This window comes from Sminthopsis crassicaudata, chromosome 2, assembly GCF_048593235.1.
Source record: "Sminthopsis crassicaudata isolate SCR6 chromosome 2, ASM4859323v1, whole genome shotgun sequence".
In the NCBI taxonomy this organism is placed as follows: domain Eukaryota; kingdom Metazoa; phylum Chordata; class Mammalia; order Dasyuromorphia; family Dasyuridae; genus Sminthopsis; species Sminthopsis crassicaudata.
The window spans coordinates 550,311,720-550,334,918 of record NC_133618.1 but is presented as its reverse complement, the minus strand read 5'-3'; the positions used below and the strand labels follow the sequence as shown (position 1 = coordinate 550,334,918).

The 23,199-nt window shown below is 34.5% G+C and overlaps 1 protein-coding gene across 1 annotated transcript in view; it reads left to right on the top strand.

Moving 5' to 3' along the window:
- The first annotated feature begins 19,552 nt into the window (after nt 1-19,552).
- The window catches only part of TJP1 (tight junction protein 1), a 336,975-nt gene continuing 333,328 nt past the window's right edge, over nt 19,553-23,199 (top strand). Inside the window, exon 1 of the mRNA XM_074294985.1 lies at nt 19,553-19,695. Within this exon, the coding sequence (XP_074151086.1) occupies nt 19,568-19,695 (128 nt within the window). The 5' untranslated portion in view covers nt 19,553-19,567. The remainder of the gene's footprint in view (nt 19,696-23,199) is intronic.

The following is a 23,199-nucleotide window of genomic DNA, read 5'->3' as shown; positions in this document are numbered from 1 at the left end:
CCAATACTGATAATGAATCTTCCGTGGATCTGGTCATTTTTCATGCTCATTTGAAAATACCAAAATCAAGATGTAGCAAATACCTTCTTATGATCCATCAGAACAAATTCACTAACATTTCACCCTCCATGGAAAATGGATTAGCTGTCGTTCATCTCTAGAGTTCCATTTATCCAAAAGCACAGTTGCAAAGTAGAACTAGGATGCTTACAGACAAACTTCCCATATTCTCTAGTTTATCTGTAATGTGATTAATTTATAATATTAAATAAAAGGTGAAGCAGCAGATAGTAAAAGATTGCTCTATTTTTTTTTTTACTCCTTTCTCACTTCTTCCTTCCCTCTGTGCAACTTTTAAAGTGTCTTATTGATGCTCTTTTTCCATATCATTCAAGATATTGGCCACATGTGAGAATTTGTGTCTGGTTCTATGAACTGGCTCATCACCTCTCTACCAAGAGATGGACCATACACTTCATCAATAGCTCCAGGGATTAAAGGGGAAAATAATGTATTAAACTAATTTCTGAGAAATGTTTCTTCCTAGGAACCTTAGCCTCTTTTTTTTTTTTCTGCTGTTGTCATGCACATTAGTACTGAAGGATTCTAATCAAGGATTCTTCAGATAGTTTATTTCCCTTTGTGTTTTTATATGACTCAGTGACGTTAGTTTTTAATACCCATAGACTCAGTAATCTATTCAACAACTTATTCATATAGTAACTTCAAATTGAAGCCTGTGATTTGCCTGAAAATAAAAATAGGTACCGATTTAAATCTCACATCTTAGAGTGACTTATTGTATTTATTTAGTGTGTTATAATTAAAGCCCTGTGAACTCTGTATCTTCAAGTTGCAGAGAGGCTGAGAAAACCTTTTTTCAGTTTTGGTTCAAGTAGCTTCACACTTCTTGAGTTCTGTTTTGTTTCAGGAGCTAAAAATAAACCCAAAATTTAAAACAAAATCAAGCCAACACTATTGTTTTGCCTGGTAGTATGTGGAAATTAAAGGGTACACACAAAACTTAGCCTGGTTTTAAAATCAAGATTTATTAAACTGGCTTGAGTTTTTGCAATTGGATTAAATTAGAAATCAAGGAAATTGTTAAATACATAGACTGACCTCTCAAAGCTTGACTGGGTTTAGTTCCCTGTCTACATCATTATGTCACAAGTAGACTTGAGTTCTTAGAAATATTAAAGCAATATAGGCAAGAAGAAAATTCTCCCAAAAAGTAGCTTGCTTTTTTGTATTTTAGCAATTACTACCTAGTGCTGACATTTATTTTTGTGTATACTGTCTTTTCAAATAGAATGTAATGTATATACTCCCTTTCATGGCTGGGACCTAGAAGATACTATTGACTGTAGTTTCCAGAATGCTGGCTTAAATCTCCTAAGGTGGAGAGACCAAGAGAAAGATTCCAGTCAGGACATCCTGGTGGGCAAGAGTGGGAACAGAAATTTAATGTGAGCAACCAGAGGTTAGTGGCCAGGGATATAAAACTTAGAAATGAAAAGGTTTAGTGGTCACAAAATGACCAAGCCAAGCCTGATAGATGAGATTGCCAATAACAAAACTGAATGGTCACAATTAACAATGTTATCAAAAGATTGATGAAAAGTGTGTTCCACCTCTTGGTACAGAAGTGATGAACCAATGGCACAGAATCAGACACAAATTCCCAGATGTGAACAATATTTTGAAAGATATGGGGAAAGAACATAAATAAAGCATTTAAAAAGTTGCTCAGAGAGAAAGAAGGGGAGTGGGAAAGGGACTAAAAATTAGTGCAATATGTTACTATCTACTTCAGAGTTTATTTAATATTATAATGTATGTGATATTTATATAATATACCATGTTGGAAATAATACTAATGTGTTAATAACATAATGTTATTGTTGGGGGGCAGCTAGCATCACAGACCTAGAATAAGAAAGACAATTTCTTGAGTTCAAATGTGGCCTTACTGATTGTGTGAGCATTTAATCCTGTTTTGCCTCAGTTTCCTCATCTGTAAAATGAGCTAGAGAAGTAAATGACAAAACATTCCAGTTTCTAGTATATTTAACTATGAAAACCATTCAGGGACTCATGAAAAGTTAGACATGATTGAAAAGTGACTAAACATGATGTTGTTTTATATTATTATGTATTAAAATGTGCATTTTAAGCAAAGACTATATATGTTCCTCTTTGTGCCTTGAGATGTCTCTGATTATTGAATTCACAACTTTTTAAAAAAAGGTTTTTTTTAAAGAGAGAAACCTAGGCCTAGAAATGTGTGAGAGATAAAGGGAAAGGCCCTAAAAATGAGCAGAAGCATTTCATACAAGAAGGAAAAGATTAATGATGAGATAGGAATATGTGTAAACTGGGCCTTAGTAAATATGCACTTATTAAACACTTGCTAAGAACTGGAGGAAGAAATTCTAAATCCCTCCAGTATCTTTGCTAAGAAAATCCCAAATAGGGTCCTGATTGAAATTATTGAAATAATTTTTTTTTTTTTTTTTTTTTGAGGCTGGGGTTAAGTGACTTGCCCAGTGTCACACAGCTAGGAAGTGTTAAGTGTCTGAGACCACATTTGAACTTGGGTCCTCCTGAATTCAAGGCTGGCGCTCTATCCACTGTACCACCTAGCTTCCCCTATTAAAACAATTTAATAACAGCAGCAGCACCAACAAATGTGTTGGGCACTATGCTAAGTGGTAGGAATATGAAACATAAAATAGATAGTCCTTATTGTCAAGAAGCTTACAATCAGATGAAGGAATATAAAAGAAAAAAGAAAGGGAAGGAGGTGGTATTGGGAGCATGGTAGAGAAGCCAAAGAAATTCAAAATGAGTATGATCAACTAGAAAATAAAATCTTTAGAAATAATTTTATTTGTTACACTTTGGGTTTAATAATAATTTGAAGACAAAAGGAGGTCTAGGTCAGGCAAAGTATACCTAATGATTGTCATGCCCTTTTCCCAACTTGAGCTAATGGGGTGCCTACTCACAGGAGTCAAGTATAGCCCAAGAGATTTCCTGTCATTTGTGGAGAGTACAAGAGGGTAAAAAGGCACTGCATTAGGACAAAACCTCTGTCTGCCAAGCAGGTAGACCTCAGAGGATTTGAGGAATCAGACACTTGGGTTCCTGGCAACCACAAACTAGTCCTCTCTCTGTTGTGACCTAAACCAATCATCATTCTAAGAGAGAAGTTTAGCAACCAGTAAGCACAATGAATGGTGACTTGGCTCTTTAGCATTAAAAAACCCTATCTTCTGATGAGAAGGGATGCAGGCTTATTTACCTCTTTGCTTTTTCCTTTTTCCTTGCCTATGGCCCTAACCTTGGGTGTAGTCTTGGACACATTGTACAATGAAAAGACCACTGGATATGATGTCAGAGAACCTAAGTTCAAATCCTGTCTCTTTTGTTTATTATCTCTGTAGTCTTGTGGAAACTATTTTTTCTCTCTGGGTCTCAGTTTCCCCATCTGTAAATTGAGGGGATTGGAATAGAAAGCCTCCAAGGTCTCTCTTTTAGCTACAGGTCTATGATCCAGTCTTTCCTACAGCCTGGGGTTGGGGGAAGGGTAAATTATTTAGAACTATCCCTGAACTCTGAAACACTAAATGTGGAGAATAAGCAGGAAGAAGTTTTGAAAAAATGTTTGGAAGAAAACTACTTCAAATAGAAGCATTGAAAAGTTTTCTTTGTATTTCCATTGTGTTAAACAAAGTATGTGGTCATATTCAACAATAAAAGAAGTACAAGCAGTTCTGGGAAATAAGCTGAAAGTGAGGTCTGAAGTTCACAAATCAAGGATTTGGTATTAGGTTCATGAATCAAGAATTTGGTACTAGGAGAACATAATTAGTCTATTGAAGTTGATAAGGAGAATTACAATTTGCCACACTCGCCTGTAGGGGGTGTGCCTAGTTCACTTTGGCCCTACATGTCTTTGTATTATGTACCAGTGAAGGTCATTACTGGGACATTTCCTGGATTACTCAGAGTGAGAAAAGCCCAGGTTGCCTGGCTTTATATGGTTCTTCATTTGTTAATGGGGCAGAAATGACAAAAGAAGCAGACAACAGGTGCCAAAGTTGATTTGAAGAGAAAAGAAGATAAAGTAAGAGAGGAAATAGATGGTTTCAAAGAGCTGCTCTTCATACTCCCTACTATCTCAGATGCAAACATTGAGAGTCCTATTTTCCTACCTCTCTTGGATTCTGGTATCCCATCCCTCTCTGCTAGCTCTGCACCTATGTTAGTGATGAGCTCTATCAAATGGGAGTTTTGCAATGAAGATTCAAAATCATTAGCAACATACAGATCTTCAGATTTTGCTTTGTCCCATGCATAAGATATATGAAATAATCACTATTTTATTTTGCTAGTTGAATGAATGGAACAGTAATTCCAAGCTTGTTATGGGTAGTTTGGGAGAGATCATGCTGCCAATGCTTACACAGTGTTCTTCTAGACTTCCAAATAAAATTCCTTTTAAAACAAAATCCAGGAGAAAATTTAGGTGCATGATTCCCGCTTTTCTGGTCTTCTTATGCATTACTTTCCTAGCCTACTTATTGTTCCACATAAACAATCCTTCCATTCATCATCCCTTTGGGGCTAACTATCCCTCAAGACTCACCTCAACCCTTTGACCCAGCAGCGCTACTACTGGGATTATATCCCAAAGAAATACTAAAGAGCGGAAAGAGACATATATGTGCCAAAATGTTTGTGGCAGCTCTTTTTGTTGTAGCTAGAAACTGGAAGATGAATGGATGTCCATCAGTTGGAGAATGGTTGGGTAAATTGTGGTATATGAAGGTTATGGAATATTATTGCTCTGTAAGAAATGACCAGCAGGAGGAATACAGAGAGGCCTGGAGAGACTTAAGTTAAATCAACTGATGCTGAGTGAAATGAGCAGAACCAGAAGATCACTGTACACTTCAACAACAATACTGTATGAGGATGTATTCTGATGGAAGTGGAAATCTTCAACATAAAGAAGATCCAACTCACTTCCAGTTGATCAATGATGGACAGAGGTAGCTACACCCAGAGAAGAAACACTGGGAAGTGAATGTAAATTGTTAGCACTAATATCTGTCTGCCCAGGTTGCATGTACCTTCGGATTCTAATGTTTATTGTGCAACAAGAAAATGATATTCACACACATGTATTGTACCTAGACTATATTGTAACACATGTAAAATGTATGGGATTGCCTGTCATCGGGGGGAGGGAATAGAGGGAGGGGGGGTAATTTGGAAAAATGAATACAAGGGATAATATTATAAAAATATATATATATAATAAAAAAATTTAAAAAAAAAAAAAAAAAGACTCACCTCAAGATTAAAAAGGCCATTCTCCCTTCCCAGAGCTGCTAGTGCACTCCTTCTCAAAACTAACTGGTATTAATTTTAGATATATTATGCATTCCTATACATACATAACAGCTAACATTTATATAACAAAGTTTCATTTGATTCTCAGAACAATCCTATGAGATAAGTACTACATATATTATGATCTTTGTTTTACAGACCAGGAAAGTGAATCTGAAAGAGGTTTAATGACTTGGTCAAGCTCAGACAGTAAGTATCTGAAGCAGGATTTAAACTCAAGTCTTCCTGACTTCAACTTTAGCTCTATTCATACCACCTATAGATATGCCTCTTGTTGGAATGTAAGATTCTTGAGGGCACATATTGTTTCACTTTTTCTTTGTATCCCCTAGCACTTAACATAGTATCTAATATGCAGTATTTAGTAAATGCTTGTTGAATAATTGATTCAGATGCACTGAATCATAAGACAGAATCAGACCTTATAGCTTTTCATCACATCTCACTTTATTCGGGAAACTTCTGCATGGTAGGGCTGGATTCTATCCTAGAGAATAGTGTTTATGGTCAGATCCTAACCATAAGATCACTCAGGGCACTCCTTAATGTCCACATGCGCTGATAGTATCTTTCAGAAACTCTCTGATCTCAGTAAATCAGCATTCATGCTAAAAGATGGAAAGAGTCAATGCTACAGAGGTTGTGGAAAGACTTCCATTTGCTAATATATTCACCATGAATTAGCACAACCCTCCTGGAAAGTAATTTGGAATTATGTAAATGAAGTGTCTATACTGTACAACTTTAACACTGAGTTTTTAATACTAGGTATATACCAAGGGATAATGTTGTAAAAAAAAAAAATTACTCATGTATATGTACTGTCAAAAAAATTATAATTATAAAATTAATAAAAAAAAAAAAAGAAAATTGTACCATATAGGAACACAGTGCTTGTGCAATATTAGGATAACTATTGGTATAATTGATCATATCAACAATGAAAACAATAAAAATCATATAATTATATTAATACTATAATATAGTATTAATATAGTACTATATTATATATATACATTTAATATATGTTATATATATATTAATATATAGTAATAAAGTATAAATATAATATAGTACTATAATATAAATAAAATATCATAATATAATATATACTATAAATAATATAAAAATTTTGACAAAATATACCATATGTTATTATTAAAATACTAGAAAATATAGGAATCACCTGAAACTTTCTTAGATGATAAATTGTAATCATTTAAAACTGAGAATAAGCTTTATTGATAATGGCGATAAATTTGAAGCCTACCCAATAAGATTAGAGATGAAACAAGGATGTCAATTTTTAGCACTTGTACCTAACTGGTAGTCAGTCTTGTACAAGAAATGCCATAATACTGTATCATAACAATAAGAGAAGAAAAAGAGTTTGAAGTAATAAAAAGAAGCAATGAAGTAAACAAAAAAAAATACAAGGTATATATACTTCAAGGAGATATTTGAGAAAGAAAGAAAGAAAGAAAGAAAAAGAAAGAAAGAAAGAAAGAAAGAAAGAAAGAAAGAAAGAAAGAAAGAAAGAAAGAAAGAAAGAAAAGAAAGAAAGAAAGAAAGAAAGAAAGAAAGAAAGAAAGAAAGAAAGAAAGAAAGAAGAAAGAAAGAAAGAAAGAAAGAAAGAAGGAAGGAAGGAAGGAAGGAAGGAAGGAAGGAAGGAAGGAAGGAAGGAAGGAAGGAAGGAAGGAAGGAAGGAAGGAAGGAAGAAAAGAAAAGAAAAGAAAAGAAAGAAGGAAGGAAGGAAGGAAGGAAGAAAGAAAGAAAGAGAAAGAGAGAGAAAGAGAGAAAGAAAAGAGAGAAGGAGGGAGGGAGAGAGGGAGAAAGAAAGGAAAGGAGGGAGGGAAAGAGGAAGAAAGGAAGGAAAGAAGGAATATTAAAAAGTTTATATATACTTAAATACTTATATTAGCATTTTTTGGTGGTAGAAAACAACTGGAACCAAAATAGATGCCCATTGATTGAGGAATAGTTAAGCAAATTGTGATATATAAATGCATTTCTGTGATGGAAGAAAGGATGAATATGATGCATACTGAGAATAATGGAAAGACATGAACTGATGCAGTGTCAAGGAAGCAGACCCAAGAACATAATATGTATAATGATTGCAGTTAGGTAAATAGAAAGAATAACCACAAAACAATTGAAAATGAATGTTACTAAGTTACAAATTATAAGTTTGTCTCCAAAGAAGAAATATGAGAAAATATATACTCTTACTTCTTTGCAGTGGTTGGAGGAAGGATGACTCAGGATATGGAATATTTCATATATTGTTAGATTTATTTTCAATATATTGATCAGCTGATTTGCTGAGATCAAAGAGTTTCTGAAAGACATTATCAGCGCAAGTGGACATTAAGGAGTGCCCTGAGTGATCTTATGGTTAGGATCTGACCATAAACACTATTCTCTAGGATAGAATCCAGCCCTACCATGCAGAAGTTTCCCGAATAAAGTGAGATGTGATGAAAAGCTATAAGGTCTGATTCTGTCTTATGATTCAGTGCATCTGAATCAATTATTCAACAAGCATTTACTAAATACTGAATATTAGATACTATGTTAAATGCTAGGGGATATAAAGAAAAAGTGAAACAATATGTGCCCTCAAGAATCTTACATTCCAACAGGAGCTAATTGCTAATGATTTTTTTTCTTTTTCCTTTTCTTTTAAAAAATAAATCTTTTGATTACTTGCTATCTAGGGAAGAGGGGAAAGGGAGGGGAAAAAATTTGGAGTACAAAGTTTTGCAAGGGTGAATGTCCAAAATTATCTTTGTATGTACTTTGAAAATTAAAAAAAAAAAAACCTCTAATATGGAACTATGTTCAAAGAGCTATCAAACTGTACATATCCTTTGATCCAGCAATGTCTCTACTGAATTTGTATCCCAAAGAGATCATAAAAAAAGGGAAAAGGACCCACATATCCAAAAATGTTTGTAGCAGCCCTTTTTATAGGGGCAAGGAACTAGAAAATGAGAGTTTGCCCATCAGTTGGAGAATGGCTGAATAAATTATGGTATATGAGTGTTATGGAATATTATTGTTCTATAAGAAACGATCATCAGGATGATTTCTGAAAGGCCTAGAGAGACTTAAATGAACTGATGCTAAGTGAAGTGAGTAGAACCAAGAGAATATAGTACACAACAACAATGAAATTATATAATGATTAATTCTGATGGACATGGCTCTTTTCAACAGCAAGATGATTCAGGCTAGTTCCAGTGGTCTTGTGATGGAGAACCCTTTGCACCCAGAGAAAGAATTATGGGGACTAAATGTGGATTACAACATAGTATTTTCACTTTTTGTTGTTGTTATTTGCTTGCATTTTGTTTTCTTTCTCATTTTTTCTCTTTTGATCTGATTTTTGTTGTGCAGAATGATCATTGTAAAAATATGTATAGAAGAACTTCACATGTTTAACATGTATTGGATTACTTGCCACCTGGGGGGAACAGAGGAAGAAAAAAAATTTGGAACACAGTGTTTTGCAAAGGTCAATGTTGAAAACTATGCATATGTTTTGAAAATAAAAAGCTTTAAAAGATAAAAATGAAGGATAAATAATTTAAGATCACTAAATTGTTGGTCATACCAAGTCAGTCTGCTGATCAATAAACTTCAATTGCTTCCCATTAAAAAAAATTAAAAGCTATTATTAAAAATTTTTAAAAAGATCCTTTGTAAGGGAATAAGGGAAAGGGGCATAGAGAAATTCTAGCAATGTATAAAGAAAAGATATCAATAAAAATTATTTTAGATTACAAAGAAACTAAATTCTCTGATCTCACTCCAAGTTCCAAGGTTACAAAGCTTCACATTCACACTTACTCTCAGGAACTCTTGAACCTGTGGCTGAATCTTTTATTCTCCTTATACACTGCCTTTTGTTTGTAATAACTGGGTCAGACCCTAAACTATCAGTTGATATAATCTGTCTTCAAAGCTAATTACTAATTCTCCTTAATATCTACAGGAAATTGTAAACAATTTCTTCTACTTGAAGCATCATCTGAAATGCCAGGAAAATGGGCAATGGCAGTGGTTATTGTAAGGGGAATTTATGAGAGCATCTATGAAGTGGTATTGCTATGGTGTCCTCAGGAGTCCCAGTGTAATCCTGATGACAATGCCACCAAGCTGAGAAGCCTCAACAGATTTTTGGCTTGCCCCCAAAAAGCTTCTGAAAGATTCCATGAGGCAGACAACTCTGAATTCTTAAGTTTTTTCCACTGAGCCATGAGTTTGCGAACAATCAGTTCCCATACTGACCTTCTGGGGATGATTAGTGATGATTAGAAAGTAGGGATAAAATTATATTTCCCCAGAATCCTACAGTGGAGCTGCCCCTATTTATGCATTGCAGGAGAGAATTAGCCTACTTTCTTGATTTTCTCTTGTTATGTACAGTTTTTGTGACTTAAATCCTTTTGTTATTAGATTTGTAGCTATCTTGATGAAAATCATGAAGGCTTGGCATGTCTTGAAATAAATTAACCCAAATAGAGAAAACCATACTTTTCCATCCTTCCCTAGGGAAGACTAGCAAAAGATCCTGGATCAGAATCATCAGGGACTTCAAAGGACCAGTTTTATAATTAAAAGTAGCTGTTAGTCAGCAGTTAGTCCATAAGCATTTACTCGACACTTACTATTAGCCACATGACTGTATTTTTAAAATTCCAAAAAATAACCTTTGCTTTTAAGGAACTCACAATCTAATAAGGGATAAAAGGGATGCAAATAGTTGCATTTTAAACAAGAATAGCTAAAACTAAACAAGCTATATATAGAAGGAAATAACAAATAGAGGGAAAACACTAGAAGGAAGCAAGAAATAATATTTCAGGAATTGTAAACTCCCCTAAACTACATTCTTGCTCAGTTCTAACTCCAGCCTGCAAGTTTTCTATTCCCTATCTTTTGATATATTACTCACCCATAATACCTACCCAGTTTCTCTTGTGATTCCCCAGTTTGACTGCCTCTCTTGGCAAAAACTCTCCCATTTAGTAGTGTAGTAGTAGTCCTAGCTCTCCAGGAAATCAATACCAATACCCCAGTGGCAACAGACACTTTTGTTGTAACAGCTTCAGATCTGACTGTCACATGACAGTATGGTGAAAATTTTGGAGAGAAAGTTTTTAGCCAGCAAAAAATATCGTGATGTGAGAAGGGTTAGGATAGAAGTCCAAAAATCAGTAATGGTATATGAAGTTGTTGCTCGTCCTATGTTCTCGAAGAGGACCAATGACATCAGGAAAGTGATAATCATGATTTGCAGGTGAATTGGATTTAAGTGAGAGAGGGTTGTGCAAAGTCATCAACTTCATTGTCTCCTCCAGAATTATATGGGTTCAGTGGCAAAATATAGATCAGGATAACTGGAGATGGCCTCAGATGTAGATATAAAGTATGAGATCAAAGAAACTATCAACTGAATCAATATTCATGTGATAAAACAAAAAACAAAAATAAGAAAAAAGAAGGCAAGTTAGTTACCATGTCAAGAAGAGAGTAGCCCTGACTGTTTATACTAGGAGGATTCTCCAGGTTTCTGGACTTTTGTATTCTTTCTCTTGTCAATATATTTAAAGAAAGGAAGAAATATTTTCATTGCTAGGAGAATTAGTTTGAAACTAATCCTGTTGTTGACAAGTGATCATATGTAAGGAGACATTGAGGGAAAGATATGAATGGGATTGGGATACCTCTAGATATCTTATCTGTCTATGGCCAATAACTGGAAGCTCTTCCATTGCTCTTTAAGGTCATGCCAGATCTTTGTGACTTCAAATAGAAACAATTCATGAACATTTCTTCAGTCTCTCACCTGAAGCCATACTCATTATTTTTCATAAGTTGGAGTTTAATTAAAAAAAAAAAAAGAGCATGCATTAGATTTCTAAAAGATTCTGCAATCTTCCCTGCTTTCTGGGACATCTCACTGAAGGTTTGCATTTCTTTCCATTTGTAATAAGATATGGTAGAATACAAATTTTCTGAGGGCAAAAGCTGGCTTTGTTTCTGTCTTTGTAACCACACACACACATAATACACATATTAAGAGGGCTTTAGGACTCAGAGATCAGGAGCCTGACTTTCTTAAAAATATTTCTTACCCCACTCCCCATATCTTGAGATAAGGCTCCTGAAGAAGGATCTCCAGCTGTTAAGTTCAGTCTAACTTCCAAGTCACCATATTAGAGCTCTTAAGTTCTAGATCAATGGAATAGAGATCAATAGAAAACTGGTTCCAAAGGGATCTTACATATATCTCAAGTCTAGGCTCTAAATGCACCAGACAGCTCACTAATAATAGAGTAAGATATTCTTGTTGCCTTGATATTTTGGGCTGAGTAAACCTCTGTTGTTAACTGTTCAATGACTTCTATGCCACATTGTGTCCCTTCATTGAATCTGAACTAATAGCCTAACAAGAGTAGCAAGGCTAGACAACTAAGATACAGTAACACCATCCTATCCTATATCTCTCCAACCACTTTCCTCTACCTATCCTTCACCCCTACCATGACTTCTAGCCCAACTATCCCTCTTTGTCCTTTCAGTGTCTCCTGCTCCTCACCTCCCTTCCCCCATAGCCATGATCCTAAAAGAACAATTTAATACTACCCCCATCCTCTCACCAGTCATGCCTTGACAAAGCCATTCCTGGGTTAGTTTCATCATCCACTTTCTCTGTTTCTACTTATTGTCAATTTAGCCTGAAGAAAATCATGTAACCATGACAACTGGATTCACTACAAATTTATGTTATATAATCTCAAGTGGGCCTCCTTGCTGTTGATTCCTTGAATCACTCCAGCTCCTAATTATGAGCATTTTACCTGGTGTATCCCCCATGCCTGAGATTATCTTCTTTCTCTTTCCCACCCCCACCTTCTCTGGTTTCCTAAAATCTCAACAAATATCCCACCTCCACAAAAAGCTTTTTCGAGTCTTCCTTAATCTTAACACCTTCCCTCTAATATTATATGCTCTCCAACTTACCCTGTATATCATGTTTGTACATAGCTGATCGCATGTTTTCTTCCCTACTTTAAATTGTGAGCTCCATGAGATCGGAGATTGCTTTTTGCTTTCTTTTTAGCTTAGCAAAGTGCCTAGCACATAGCAACCATTTAATGTTAACTGATTGACTGAGCCCTTACTGCTGAACTGGACTTTTTATCTTCCTATGACTGACTCTATCCCACTTTATATGCTGTCTGTTTCAAATTTTCTCCTCTCTTCTAAGACCTCCTAGCCCTTTCTTTCCCATATTCTGTCAATAGAACACCTTACCTACTATATTGCTAAGGGAAAAAAAAAAGGCAGATATCAAGAGCTTCTTCTTTTCCTCTATTCTATGCCTTAAAATACTTACTCATACCCTATTCTCTCCCTTGTTGACCAAGTCTCTGATGAAGATATGGGTCCCCTGCCTTCTGGATATATTTGCATTCTTGATCTCTTCTCTGTGTTTCCAGCTATTTCTACCCTGACTCAGAGAAGCTCCCCAGTCTGTCCTAACACCATAGATATGTCTCCGATATGGAAAATCTCTAATCAGGGACAACCTAGAGAAGCTGGTCAAGTAAGCCTGATTTGTTCTATAAAAGGTAGCAGTTTTCCTCAGTTGCTATTCTGGAAGCCCTATTGTTCTAAAAGTAGCTAGATATACAGCACTGAATGTTGGATGGGGATCCAGAAAGAATTTGAAGACTGCCTTAGATATTTATTAATAGCTGTATGATCTTGGATAAGTCAAACTTAGTTTTTCTCAGCCTCAACTTCCTCATCTATAAAACAAAGCTAATAATAATACCTACTTCACAGGGCTGTTGTGAGACTTAAATGAGATCAGTATATGTAAAGCACTTTGTAAAATTTCAAGTGTTTTGTGAATGCCAGTCATACAATAACTTTTTTAATAGGTAAAATGATCATTTTAATTTATATATAATATATACAATATGTTATATATATATATATATATATATATTATATATAAATAATATAATTATATTTATATGTAATATAATATGTATATAATATATATAATCATATATATTCATTTAATAGGTAAAAATGATCAAGTGATAGTCTAGCTGGATAGGCCAATGACAAAAGACCTGGTTAAAAGAATCAAAATGGAATCAATACCTAACTTTATTTAATAGGAATATTTTTTGTTATAATATTTCTTGCTGACCACTATTTAGAATACTTGAATTATGTAATTGCTTTCTTTTTGCTTTGACTTTGCCATTTCTCCCCAAAATTTATTAAAATAGTGAGCTTGTAGATGGTTCAATAAATAGAATTCTGGGCCTAGAGTTAGGAAGACTCATCTTCCTGAGTTCAAATCTGGTCTAAGATATTTTCTAGCTGTATGATCCTGCTAGTAAGTCACTTAAATCTGTTTGCCTGAGTTTCCTCATCTGCAAGATGAGTTGGAGAAGAAAATGGCAAACCACTCCAGTATCTCTGCCAAGAAAACCCCAAATGGGGTCATAGAGTCTGACATTACTACAACAATTAAACAACATAAAAATGTATTAAAATATATTTCCTCAGTGGTGTACTGTTTTGATGAAATGCTAATCTTTCTGTCCAAGTAACTGACTTTGCCCAATAGATTCTTTGGTCTATGTATCATGCCTCTCTACTCTTACTCTAAAACATATCTCTATTATGTCTTTGGCTAATTCAAACTTACTCTTGGTGAACCAAATCCTAAAACTGCTTGATTCCAGGCCACAGCTATCAGTTGTTCAGTGTAGGTGGAAAAGAGACTTTTAGTCTATAATCATCATAGTGGATTTGGAGATAGAGAACCTGGGATTTAATCCTGATTTTTTCATTTGATTATATGAGTAATCTTAGTCAAATCTCTTCAGTTTTTTCATCTGTAAAATGAGGAGGTGGGACTTGATGACCTCTGAGTCATTTGGCCCTAACTAGAAGATCCTCTGATTAGTTGTGAGTGATTTGTATATTGCTGAAGGCAGGAACTTAGGCCAGATAACCTTTCAAGTTCCCTTCTGGATCTATTACGTGATGAGTAGCACTTCTCATTACAGTCTGGGAAAAGAAAAAGGGGAAAAAAAACTAACCTTAGCATTGAAATAATTGTTCCTGACTTTCATAAGTATAACTACATGATGTGAAAGGCATAAATGGTTTTCATAATCATTGCTGTTCATTAAATTTTAATATCTTTTTGTGTTATTTAAGTTAATGGTCAAAATATAAATTTTTAATGATAAAATTATTGTACAATAGATGCTTGTATAGTATAAATACCACAAACTATATTAAATATATTTCTTGATAGAATTGGGGCAGCAAATCCCTCCTGGACATTTTTCTCTGAAATTACATTGAAAGGAATAAACAGCTGTCGGGAGCATAAATGCTAAATCATTAGTATGCTGACTTGGCTGTGTAGAAATTATGATGCATTCTAGCACTGCCATAATAAACTATGACATTTAATCGATCCCTTCTTAGTGTGAATCATTATAAATTAGTTAGGCTAAAAAAAAAAGGCCTAAACAGGTGAGTACAATAACATTTTTAATAAATAAAATAATCAGTAGCCTTCTAGTTGGATAGGATAATGACAAAAGAACTGGTTAAGGAGTCAAAATGTGATCAATAGTTAATTTCACCAAATAAGAAAATTCTTTGTTGTACTAGTTATTGCTGACCACCATTTGGAACAGTTAAATTAGGTAATTGCTTTCTCTTTGCTTTAACTTTGCCTTTTACCCCCAAATTTATAAAAATAATAAAAATTTTAAAATATATTTCCTCATGATATACTGTTTTGCTATAAGCTTGAAACCATCAACTAAACCAAGTAAAATATGTTTAATCTTCTATAAATGTAAATTTAGAGATAGAAATCCTAAATATTCAGTAAGTTTTAGGTGGAACTAAAAGATAAACATAGGAAGAAATTAATAACTCACATCATGTTCATTAATATTTTACCTTGATTTGATTGTTTAGAAAAGAAAGTGTCAAGCATAAAATTTGATACTGTCCCTTCAATGAAATAACTAAACTATGTTTTCCAAGAGGGGGAAATAAGACAAGACCCAGTTTGTTAGTTTCTTAATTTATCTATTATACTAAACCTGTGGAATTTTCTTCATAGGTTTTTTTCAACCTCAAGTTTTCACTATCAGTCCTTTTTCTCTGCTGGATTCTTAAATCTTTTGGCATTTTTATTTGGATAGCATAACCATAATATTGCCCAAAAAACAATGCCTGAGGTGCTATGGCAATATCAGCTGTAAACGTGAATTGATTAATCTTGAGTATTCTCATTTTGTAAATTTACTGAAGTTTGTTTTAAACTGTGTCATTTTAGTTCTGTTGATTTCAAACCATTTAGAAATGAATAATTTCTATATGCATAGCATCTATGCATCTTTCTTTAGTATCCATACTATCCTCATGTCACCTCTTCTAAATGATGGCATATTACAGCCTTTCCATACCTTTATCAATGATTGTGTGAGCCTCTACAGCTGAAAAAAGTTCCTCCTCATCCAGGAGTCATCCTTCTGGTAATGAGCTTAGCTGAATTTTGCCTGGGTGGATCCTCAGAAAACAGACATAAAATCTCTATTTGGGGCTATACTTTCTAAGTTGTCTGCTTGAGCTTGTTCCCTATTGGTATAATCTCTGAGAAACTACAATGAGATAGTAGGGTGAGACTTCAGCAAAGGACTTCAAGATGATAACTAAACTGTACAAAAATTACACAAGTTCAATTTAATAAGCCTTTTTATAATAAATTGGTTTGTATCAAATTAGTTGCTTTAAAATATATTTAATGAGGAGTAACTATATAGTACAGTGGAAAGAGCTCCAGCCCTGGAGTTAGGAGTACCTGACTTCAAATGTGTTCATTGAGTTCAAATATACATATATATTTAATGTGGTAAGGCCATTTGTTATGTACAACATAATATATTCATTCTATATTGTCATTCATAGTTCGTCTCAAGTTCATATGGAGTAGACTTGTATTCTTAAGACTGGTCTTAAGACCCACTTTGGGGTCCTCTAACCTCAACATCACCTGGACTGAGTCAGATTTCCCAGGCCTTATCCATATTAGTGGAAAGCTTTGAGATTCTGATTGGGAACTCCACTAAAATTTATTTTTGAGATTGAAAATTTTAGGCAACTTCTGTGCCATTGAATGTTGATATCAGACTCAATATTATTTATGAATAGTTTTTTCAATTAATCTTCTACAAGAAGAAAAGAAGGAAGGGGGGGAGAGACGGAGGGAGGAAAGGAAAAAAGGAGAAAAGGGAGGAAGGAAACAAAGCATTTATTAAGTGCTCACTGTGGTCCCAGCACTGTGGGAAGTGCTTTACAGTTATTATCTTGTTTAAGCCTCACAAACACGCTGAGAGGTAGATGCTATTATTATACCTATTTTATAGTTAAGAAAACAGAGGCAGAGATTAAATGACTTGCCCAGGGCCAGATAGCTATAAAGTGTCTGAGGCTGAACTTAAAACTTGAGTCTCTCTCTCTCTACTGGTCTAGTACTCTGTCATACTTTGAATCAACCCAGTTGATAACATGAAAAAGTGGCACAAATTCACTGGAATAATATAATGCAAGAAGACAAAACTCTGGTTGAGGCTTCTGAAAAAAATGACAATAAAATGGGCTTTTTAAAAAAAATCTATGTTTGTAGGAATTATGCAATTCCTGCCTGCAATTATAAATGCTTAACAGTATCTGTTAAGATGCTGTTCCAGATCTTCCAGATTCTACTCCCTTCCTCATCACATTTAAACAATTAGATTTATCCTCTCCAGAAAAGTCTTTGATCCATTCCTTTTCTAGTTATTGCCTAACTTGTATTCCACTTTGCTTTTTATTCCCCTTTTCTTAAAATTCACAGACATATACTGCTCTTATTGTCATCTGTCACTTTTCTAGTGTTCTAAATTTTGAAGCCTGTGGCCTCTGGCCCTGACATTTCTAAGACACACTTTTGATAATGTTCCTACCAAAGAGATTTAAAATAGCTGTGTGGTGCAAAGGTGTACCAGTATTGGAGTTTGGAAGACCGGAGTTCAAATCTGGCCTCAGACACTTACATGACTCTGGGCAAGTCACTTAATCCTGTTTCTCATTTGTAAAATGAGACTCAAGAAGGAAATGGCAACCCATTTCAGTGTCTTTGCTAAGAAAATCCCAGATATGATCATGAAAAGTAACACATGATTAAATAACAATAACAACACATGAGTGATTTGTTCCTGATAAAGGATCAATAAAGAGAAAATTGAGACAAAGATTTAAAAAGAGATCAATCCAATTATTTTTTTTATTTTTAAAAATCAATTTATTTGTAATATTTCTTTAAAATTTTTTGAGTTCCAAATTCTCAACTTCCCCTATCCATTGAAAAGACAAGTAATGTAATGTTAATTATATATGGAAGTCATACAACTCTTTTCATATTAGTCATATCAATCCAATTATTTAGTAGTTAAGTGCCATCAATTTTATTTCCATGACATCTTCTCTCCCCTTTTCTCTTTTCAAATTGTCACTACCTTAATTCAGACCTTTATCATCAGTGCCTGGCCTATTCTACTCCCAATTGTTCTCTTCCTTCCCCAATCTAACCTTAATACCTCTGCCAAAATATTTCTAGTACACAGATCCCAGCAATTTACTCTCTGCTCAAAGGCTTTTAGTGACTTTGTGTACCTCCATAATATAACTCCAATATAATTTTGCAATCTTATTTTGTGCTGGACCTCTTTAATCATAATCCACAATCCATTCAAATGGAACATTTCCTGAACTCAATGTTCTACCTTTTGCCTCTAAGTGCTTGTACAAGTCATCCTTGAGGTCTGAAATGCTCTCCACTTTTCAGAATCTTTACATTCCTTCAAGGTTCAACTTAGCTCTTTGTCTCTGTGTTTCCCCTGTTTAGTATACCTAGTAAGTGCTTAAAAGATATTTGTTGAATTGAATTTTTACATTCCAGACAATCTTTGTCCTATCTCCAATCTTACAATACCTCTCCATTGCTTAAGATTTCTTAAAGATCACCAAAAACAGTTTAATGATCTCACTTGCAAATTCTTTGAGTATACTGGGATGTACTGTGTCCTGACTCAGACACTTGAACTCATTTAGAGAAGCGAGGTAGTCTTACTATCTCCCCTCCTATCTTGGGCTCAAATTCCCTTGTACCTTTTTTTTTTTTTTTTTTTTTTTTTGTTCTGTCCTTTCTACCCTGAAGATCACTTTCCTGGACAGAGAAGACAGAAGTAAAATAGGAGTTGGGTAGTGACATCTTCTATTTCACTTACGTATTAAGATTACACCACTGATCCCAAACAGGGGCCCTAACCTATCCAAGTTCTTTCTCTTTTTTTCCTACAAACATAGATTTTTTTTTTAAAGACCATTTCATTGTCTTTTTTTTTCAGAAGCCTCAACCAGAGTTTTGTCTTCTTGCCTTATATTATTCCTATGGATTTGTGCCACTTTTTCATATTATTCTTTGTTCACATGCTTTGGTTTCTATTTTATTTTAAACAAGACCTTCTTTTTTTAAAAATCTGAGCTCGTTGGAGAGCTCTATGTGCAACCTGATGTCATAGGCAATATCTCTTCTTCTTTATCTCCTGACCTAGAGTCAGGAGATACAGGCTTCAGACCCAGCCCTGCTCTTGGCTAGCTGAAAAACCTTAAGCCACTTAAATCTCTGTGAAGCTGAGAATTCTCACCTCAAATGTAGGTGTTGAATCACCTAGAAAATCCCTCGTAATCCTAAATCCTTCAATAAGTAGGAAAGCACCTAGAGAGAATAATGTAGCAATATGGTCAAGTGAAGACTCCTCTTTCATCTTTTTTTTTTTTTTTTTAAAGCAGAAAATACCTAAATAAAGTATGTTTGTTGGCAGAAGCATAGGCATAGTAGAAAGATGTAATGTGGTTAAAGATCCTACAGGGCACATAATTAAAGAAGCAGGATCCTGGAGGAGATGATTAGGCTTCAAAAAGATAGGAACACATCTTCCCCCTCTGACTCAGGAGGGAAGAAAGAAAGATGACAGAGGAGCATTGCAAAAGGCAGAAAAAAAATCGTGAGAGTACAGTCATGGGAATCAAGAGAAGAAAGGGAATCAAGTTGGAGGACATGGTCCACAGTGTCAGATGCTGCAAAGGTGAAGCAAGGTGAGGATGAAAAAGATCATTGAATTTATTAATAATTGCAAGGGGGATTTATTTGAAATATGTGTGAGAGGAGAGGAAGGAATCTAGAAGGCAAGGGGTTGAAAAGTAAATAGATGATGAGGAAGTAGAAGTACTGAATATTTTATTCTTGTTAGTAGTTTGGTAGTGAGTGGAGGACAGAAATTGGAAAATAGAGCTTGAGGAGCTGGCAAGATGAAGCATAAATGTGGAAAAAGAATGCTAAATTTGAAGTCAAATACCTGTGTTTGCATCCTGGCTTTTTCCCCTATTGGGCTTCTGTTTCCTTATCTGTAAATTGGGGGGATTTGGACAAGATCATTTCTAAGATTCCTCCCAGGTCAAATTCTGGGTTGTTGTGGCCTATGAGAGAAGTACTGTGGTATGGTGGGTAGAGAGCTTGCTGACCCATCTCCGACATACATCGGACTCGATGATCCTGGGGACAGCCAACTTAACTACTGGATGCTCCCCAAGCTTCTCTCTCTTAAGATTATAAATCACAGAACAAGTACTAGTATGTTTCTGTAGACAAAAAAGAAATTCCCCATACTGGTGAATTTTAACTCCATGATTCCTCCATGAAGTCATCTCTGATCCCTGTTCCTTTATCAGTAGTCCTTAACTATTTCTAAAGTTCTTTTATTTCTCTTTTAATTTTTTTCTCCCTTCTCTGCTCTATACTTATCTGTGTTCATATTATAGCACTCATTTGGAAATAACTTTCTTGAGAATTGTACCATTTAAGTTTTGCATTTTGCATTCTCTTTTCCACTTCTTTGATTAATCCATTGCCTTGTTCATTCCTTTGTGCCTTAATAACACACATACACACATGTACACAAGCACACACACATTGAAAACTGAATTGAATAGCAAGCTACTAAGCAATTAGTAGATATATAACTGAACAAACACAAAGTCTGCAAATGTAAAACAAGATTAGTAGTGAAATCTGTTTATGCTTTTTCCTTAATTGCCAGACTTATATTACACCAAATAATAGTGTTTACAAGTATATATTTTTTCATTAACATGCCACATAAATTCCAAAGTTGTTGTTCAGGTCATTTTTCAGACATGTCCAACACTTTGAAACCCTATTTGGGTTTTTTTCCTTTTCCTCATTTTACGATGAAGAAACTGAATCAAATAGGATGAAGTGACTTGCTCAGGCTCACACAGTTCATCAGTGTCTCAGGACAGATTTGAGCTTAGATCTGCTCAGAACAGTCCATTCACTGTGCTATCTAGATGCCTATGAATTCCAACAGTTTTGTGTAAATTAATTTCTGTAATTTCTTTTTAAAAATCTGCCTGAATATTTTACCATGAATTTAACCTCTACATGGCAAGTACTGAATTCATCTTTCTTCTTCAGTATATCTTCTAGAGGCCATGATTGTTTTTGCAGGCCCTGGTACATGCATGATTTCTTGTTGATAACAGTTATGTTGTCCATTATTCACATGAGCCTCTTCTTCCTACTACTACTACTACTACTAACCTAGCAGATTTAGTATAGATTCATAGATTTTTAGAACTGGAAAGTACCTTAGAAATTATTTAGTGCAAATCTTTCCTTCTATACATTTAGAAAGTAGGGCCCCAAGAAACAGTTGCTTCTCACTGTTATTTAACTATGACAAAACATTGGGGTGAGGACTAGAACCACATCTCCTGAATCTCAAATTCAGTCTTGTTTTCACCATACTATGTCATATTTACTTATAACACATTTTTCATATTTCCAATACCTATTCCTTACAAAAGTTGAAAGATCCTGCATGTTAGTTTAGTTTAGCAAGTGAACATGATTCACCTCTTTAATGTTTTATGTCTTAGTTTGTATACCACTAGAAAAACACAATCTAAATTTGCATTTGTCTTAATTCTTTTTTGGTCAGGGCTGTTAATTCATTGGTATGGGGAAGTCCTATTGTGGAAACTCTACCAAAATAATTCACAACTGCTCTAGAACTTAGAATCTTAGAGTTGTGTGGCAAGAGCTTTAAATCATTTACGGACAGTCACACAGTTCCTATGACAAAGCCAAGATTTGAATCCAGGTCTTCCTAACTTTCAGAATGACTTTCAATTTATTATGCTATTTGCCTTATACTAATTATATTACCACTATCTTTTATTAAAGCCTTTTATTTTCAAAACATATGCATGGATAATTTTTTCAACATTAACTTTTGCAAAACCTTGTATTCCAATTTCCCCTCTTCCCCCACTCCCTCCTCTAGATGGCAAATAGTCCTATATAAATTAAACATTATTACCACATTTTTAAAGAATTAACCCAACTGTGGCACTGGTATCCATGAAATATAAAAGGAACTGGAGAAGAACACAGAGGTGTGATTGTAGGTAAAAACTTGTAGTTAAAAATACATACAAGAATATCATGGGATAAGGAGGTTGAGGTGGATTGAGATCTGTACCATAAGAAGAAATACCTACATTGATGAGATCGCAGGTCTTCTGACAAATTAAAATTTTAATTAAAAAAAAAATTTATACTCAGAACACTTTAGTCTCCCTTAGCTGAATGATGGTATTTTTTTGTACAAAGCTATAATCAGAAATCTCTAACTTCTAGGTCTGCTTATGCTATGTATAGACCACATTAAGAAAGTGACTATAAAAAAAGTTCTAGCACACTTTGCAAATGGAATATGAGCATCGAGATCTATTTGTTTCTATAATGGTTCATATTTCTTCACTATTCATTATTTCTTCTTTCAAGTAAGCTATTAACTAAGCCTGAAAAGTCTAATTAAGCACAGTAAAATTGGAAAGAGAAAGTCATTAATTATGTATGTTTATATGCCATAAATACAAAGCAATTGTCCCACATATTTTAATAATATGTTTTAAAGTCTTTATGCAACAATAAACATTTTCTAAAATCTTTGAGTATGTTAAAATCAATCCTTGACTACTTTTGGATATACTCAAATGTATTTCTATGCAAATATGAATAATTTCTAATTATAAAAATTAAAATAATACATACTTCAGAATAAATCTAACTTTGTTAGTAGGCTAAAATTTCTAAATGCATCAGCATATAAAGAATTTGGCACCAAGGAGTTGCTGTCAGAAAAATTTTAGGTTGTTGTCTTAATTGATAATACAATACATTATTAAAGCTGTTTGGGTCCCCATGTTACCAGTTGATAAGGCTGTGATTATGTTCTCATCCTTTTAGTAGTCATGACTTTTCATTATATCTTGTCTCTTTTATAGCTACCTTCCCCCACTAATACAAAATTTACCCTAATTTTAGGTTCCAGTAACCTTTTTACACAAACACCACCCATTGGGAGGAAAAGTTCTTTGGGCACAACTACCTTCCTATTTTTGTTCCCAAAGTGTTCAAAGAGTCCATTGTACTTCGCTGTTTTTGCCAGTATAAAAACAAATTCTGCCTTTAAGCTCCTCCCAAGGGGTTTGTATCTTAACGTCTGAAGGCAG